The sequence below is a fragment of the Sceloporus occidentalis genome, unplaced genomic scaffold (genome assembly GCF_023333645.1).
Source record: "Sceloporus occidentalis isolate IW3139 unplaced genomic scaffold, rSceOcc1.0.p SCAF_302, whole genome shotgun sequence".
In the NCBI taxonomy this organism is placed as follows: Eukaryota; Metazoa; Chordata; class Lepidosauria; order Squamata; family Phrynosomatidae; genus Sceloporus; species Sceloporus occidentalis.
The window spans coordinates 246,520-251,939 of NW_028317282.1; the positions used below are offsets into that span (position 1 = coordinate 246,520).

General features: G+C 50.4%; 1 protein-coding gene across 3 annotated transcripts; it reads left to right on the plus strand.

Annotated features, from left to right (window-relative positions):
- The first annotated feature begins 484 nt into the window (after positions 1-484).
- On the plus strand, positions 485-3,167 carry LOC149275016 (rRNA 2'-O-methyltransferase fibrillarin-like). Of its 3 annotated transcripts, none has more exons than XM_089504988.1 (9): positions 485-494; positions 1,330-1,528; positions 1,633-1,730; positions 1,834-1,928; positions 2,008-2,178; positions 2,310-2,442; positions 2,721-2,833; positions 2,914-3,059; positions 3,143-3,167. In XM_089504988.1, exons 1-9 carry the CDS (start codon positions 485-487, stop codon positions 3,165-3,167), a joined length of 990 nt encoding a protein of 329 aa, XP_089361114.1. The 3 variants fall into 3 exon arrangements, with proteins under 3 accessions (XP_089361114.1, XP_089361113.1, XP_089361115.1); XM_089504987.1 differs by having other exon boundaries at positions 1,330-1,524; positions 1,623-1,730; XM_089504989.1 differs by having other exon boundaries at positions 1,330-1,515; positions 1,659-1,730.
- The last annotated feature ends 2,253 nt before the right edge of the window (positions 3,168-5,420 follow it).

Genomic DNA, 5,420 nt, shown 5'->3' on the forward strand with positions numbered 1-5,420 from the left:
TCCTGTTGCCGTAGTGATCAGACTGATTGTAAAACTGTTGCTGAAGTCTCTTTTCAAACATTAAAACCACCAATACATAAAAAGCTGCTATGGTTAAATCAGCAGGAATAATCCATAGGTTGCTGTGGTGACTGCACTATGTTTATCATGTTCATAAATTGCTCTTTATGTATAATTACGAATAATGTATATATATATATATATGTGTTAGGGTAGTTCACGTTACTGTGGTAATTGCACCCGCCTTAAAGCATTGCTCCGGAAGTAGGGCTAGTGGGCATGACGACTGAGGCACTAACCTGCCCTAACTAAAAATGGCCGCCGTACCGTTTCCGGCGCCGTAAATGCCCCACCTCCTCGGCACGCCTGCGTGACTCCTCCTCCTCTGCATGCACAGCCTGCTGGGATTATTCCCCGTCGCCTGGACACGTGCTCGCAGTTCCTGCACTGAGCGCTCGCTGCGAGAGGACGGAGAGACTTCGCCATGAGGCCAGGTGACTATAAACTAGGGCCCCCCTAGGGCTAGGAGAGCCACTGGGGCTAAAGAGCCTACTGCCTCCCCAAGGGGTACTTTGGGTGCGAGAAACCCGTATTTATACCCCGTAAAGGGTACTGCGCGGCTCCCACGTGAGCCCAGCGTATCCGAGGCCTGCTGGTCCATGGGGCCCCGGCATGCTTCCAATTGGTCTCCGGGGCCCCTAGGTGGGTAGATAGAGCCTTTGGAACGGGGGGCTGCGTTCTGGCCCATATGGGATGGGGAGGGCAGAACATGTGGAGGGGGCACGTGCGGCATGGAGCCGAGCCTTTCCTGCCTCATCTGCCCCCACATCGTGTGGTGGCAGCCGCTGTACCAGGGGGGCAATGGTGCTGAATAACAAAAAAAAGCTAATTTTGCAATTATTTTAATCATTCAGTGAGAAAATCAGAAGCCCCGGCACAGGCTGCAGATAGCGCATGAAGCATGCTGTGTGCTCCTAGGAGACCCTCGGGGGCCATCACTGGACCTCTTACCTCCCCAAACCACATATTTAACCCCAAAAGTCACTTGTGTTACAGACAGTTGATTCCTAGTGACTAAATCAGTTTTTTTTTTTTTACAAGTTTTTCCACAATGGAGATATTTTCTTTCCCTCAGTTCCCCCCGGGAGCCGTGCCTCTCGTGCCCCCCAAGGATCCTGTAACCGGCTGCCTCTAAACTGTGGCCTCGCTTCTCAAACTATTTGATCTCCATGGTTGTTGCGCGCCCCCCCCCGGCATCAGTCTCTTGAATTTGATTTGTCGTTACCCCGACCGCACGCCACGTTTTATTAACTCTTTGTGTTCTTGCAGGATTCAGCCCTAGAGGAGGATTCGGCGACCGAGGAGGGGGAAGAGGAGGATTCGGTGACCGAGGCGGTGGAAGAGGGGGATTCGGAGGGGGTGGTAGAGGATTCGGAGGGGGAGGCCGAGGAGGATTCGGGGGCCGTGGAAGAGGTAGCTTTGGAGACCGTGGAGGAGGCTTTGGAGGCCGGGGAGGTTCCAGGGGTAAGTTGTCACGCGGAAAAGCGAAATCCTGAAGCGGGTCTGCATTAAGGAAGCGTGATGGGGGCTTCAGGGTAATAATATATATTTCTAATTCACAGGTGGCTTTAGAGGTGGTCCCCGTGGTGGGGGCAGAGGAGGCGCACGAGGCGGCAGAGGTGGTTTTGGAGCAGGACGAAAAGTAATCGTAGAACCTCACAGACATGAAGGTAATGCTAAGGAGGAGACTGTTGGGGGTCCTGAGATCACCGGCCCCTGGTGGGGGGGTACAGGACGGGATGTGACGGGGCTCCAATGCTTGGTGTTTTGTAGGCGTCTTTATCTGCCGGGGGAAAGAAGATGCCCTGGTGACGAAGAACCTCGTGCCCGGAGAGTCTGTGTACGGAGAGAAGAGGATGTCTGTTGAGGTGAATACTCTTCCTCGATCACGATCTCGATGCCTCTTTGCGCCTCGGCGGTCTCGTGTTTATCCTGTTTGTCTCGTAGGAGGGAGAGATTAAAACTGAGTACAGAGCGTGGAACCCCTTCAGGTCGAAGCTCGCAGCCGCCATTCTAGGAGGAGTGGATCAAATTCACATCAAGCCCGGGGCTAAAGTCCTATATCTGGGGGCCGCGTCTGGCACCACTGTGTCGCACGTCTCAGATTTAGTTGGTCCGGTGAGTATTTACATTCCTGCCGTTTAGCCCCAAATCTCTTAGAGCTTTTCTCTCGCTGCTTCCACGGTTGACGCGTAAACACCGCCGTCTCCGATAGCGTCTGATGTATGTTTTGTTTTTATCTCTCGCAGGAAGGCTTGGTTTACGCCGTCGAGTTCTCGCACAGATCCGGCCGTGACCTCATCAACGTGGCAAAGAAACGCACGAATATCATTCCCGTGATCGAAGACGCCAGACACCCCCACAAGTACCGCATGTTAATAGGTAATTGTACCCGGGGTACTGAGTTCATCTCTAGGGGCTATAATCTCTATAACCCCCTTTGCCCCATCAAGTTGCCTGTTTGCCCCCGGCTAGTCGCCCGTTTCTCCTGCTGTAAAGACTCAAACCCTAATCAGTCGTTGGTCTCGTCTTTGATTCTGGAGCCATATGCCCCCCCCCCGCAGTAAGATGGCGCCATGTAAACGGTTTAAGTTAGTTGGCCCCTTTATATCACGTGATGGCAACAGCCAATGACACGGACTCGTGGCTTCTGTTTGCAGGCATGGTAGATGTCATCTTTGCTGACGTAGCGCAGCCGGATCAGACCAGAATCGTTGCCCTCAACGCTCACAACTTCCTGAAGAACGGCGGCCACTTTGTCATCTCTATAAAGGTTGGTGTCGAGCTCGGGGGTATCTTCGTTCGCGGGGGTTGGGATTGTCTCATGCCATTTACACGCGTGTCTTTCTACAGGCTAACTGCATCGACTCCACGGCAGCTCCCGAGGCCGTCTTTGCCGCAGAAATCAAGAAAATGCAACAGGAGAACATGAAACCACAAGAGCAGCTGACGCTGGAACCCTACGAAAGAGACCACGCGGTGGTGGTCGGGACCTACAGGTGAGCGCGGGCGCCGAGTATCATGACTTAGTTCAGGTGTCTTCTCCTGGAACGTCTTATAACCGATCTGTCTTCTCCTCCAGACCGCCCCCGAAGCAGAAGAAATGAACGGATGATACAATCTAGGACTTTAACAAAACATCCAGAACTTCAACAGACCAAAAAAAGTCAGGTTTTTTTTCCTCTTGCACCCCGCCAAGCCTGGAGGAAAGGAACGGAGGGGGGGGGGGCCTGGATTTCTGGACAAGAATGGGGTGTACGGGGACTTATTTTTCGCATTTTTCTTTCTCCCTTAAAATCAGTAATTTAGTCGTTTGCGATGAGATGCGCATGTCTGCAGATTGATAAATGAGTCGTATTTTTCTATTGATGTGGTTCTCGGCCCGATCCTCAGGCTTCATTCCTGTGCGAACTCTAGAACGCTTAGTAAGTATAAGGAACCCGTCCTAACCTAAAAAAAAAAAATGGTGGACGTCCATCTGCTGAACGGTCCCCTAACCCCCGAGGTTTCGGGTCACAGCTCTCCGTTTGTCTTTTTTTAGAAGCGTTCTTAAATTCGACTTGATTTTAAGGTTTTTGGGTTCATAGTGACTGTTCTAGAGCCCGGTTCTGTAACGAATTTTGGATTCTATTTGTTTTCTTTCTTTGATGATGAGGATTGGGTGGGAGCCGCCGAACGGGGACATAGTGTGGGGTTTGGACTTTTTTTTTTTTTGCGGATTTAAACATTTAACTTCTGTGATCATTTATCTGCCCCCACGTGTGACCTGTATGTATTTTTTTTTTTTTTTTATTAAAACTTTATACAACTAAAGGTGTACAAATCAATCTATGTACAGGTGTGTGTGTGTGCGCGCGCGCGCGCTGGCTGGCTGCGTGCAACGGGATGGCTGCTTCCTAAACGCATTTAGTTTTTTCTTCTCTGCCGCCCAGTTCTCTGTTCTCTCCTTTTCGTTTCCTCTCACGCCTCCTTTTCTTCTGTCTTCGGCTCCTTGTTCCTCGTTTCTTTATCCTGATTTCTCTTTTGTACACTTGATGCAGACTGTTTTTCTGTGGGGTACGATCTAAATGGATGAGGGTTTTTTTTTTCTCTGTTACGACCGCAATGGAAACCACTAATGAAGGAAAGGTGTTTATATGGCGCTAACAGATTCCATGGTGGTGTTCAATGGGCTCTCTGATGGGGGAATGAACCTGGTAATGGAATAAAAAAGTTTGCATGTGCCTTCTGAACCGCAAGCGTTAAGTATGTTCTTCCGAGGGCCGGGACGTGCATTCAGTCTCGTGGTGGACACGCGGACTGTCTTCCTTGGGTTGACTTAAGCACTGTTGCTGTCACCACTTCTGTTAGATGGGTGGAGGGCCGAGTGTTACGGATGGTGATGAACTTTAAATAGTTTGTACAATTTCTAGACCCATGGTAGAAAACACTAAGCTCTTTTAAGGGAACAGACCCCCGAGGCCCTAAAAGTTTACGTGACTTCACACCTTGTTGACTAAACGCTCCACGTTCTTGTAGGACGATTCACCTGTGGTTACCTTAAAGAAGGGGCACTCAACATGGGGCCCGCGGGGCAAATGCGGCACCTCGAGGTGCGGCCCACGTGAGATCGGCAGTCAGGGCAACCGGGATCACAAGAGTCCTGCTACTTACCTGTGGGAGTGTCTTTTGTACTGCACAGAGGAAGCGGAACTCAGCAGAGTTCACGTGACATCACATGACTCTGCTCCAGTCCTGCTTTCTTTGTGCAGTACAAGAGAACGCAGAGGGAGGCCGTGGCCCCTGCTGAAGTCTGAGTGGCATCGAGGAGCTGCAGTGCAGGTAAGGGGGTGGGGGAGGGTGTTTGAATGAGTGTGCGTGATTGAGGGAATGAATGAATGTGTGTGATAGCATGGATGTATAAGTGCTGGAACCTAGGCATGATGGGACTGTGATTGCTGTTAGCAATCACACTCCTATCATGCCAAGTCAGCCAGTACATGCTGAAACCTAGCTAGCTGCCCCCTTGCGTATGGATGCTGCCAGCAGTATGGGATCTGCACATCACAACCACCCTGTACCAGCGTGTACTGGCTGACTTGGCATGATAGCAATCACACTCCTAGCAGCAATCACAGTCCCATCATGCCCAGGTTCCGGCGTTTACTGGTTGCCTGGGTAGCCTATCATGCCAAGTCATATTGTTTAATTTTTTTGTCCAAGTCTGGTGCGTTACTTACTTTTAATAAGTGTGGTTAACACCAAAATTGTACAAAAAAATACAATAACAATATTAATTTATATATGATTGTTGACAGTAATCACACTCCTATCATGCCTAGCCAACCAGTACATGCTGGAATCTGGGTATGCCTGCGATT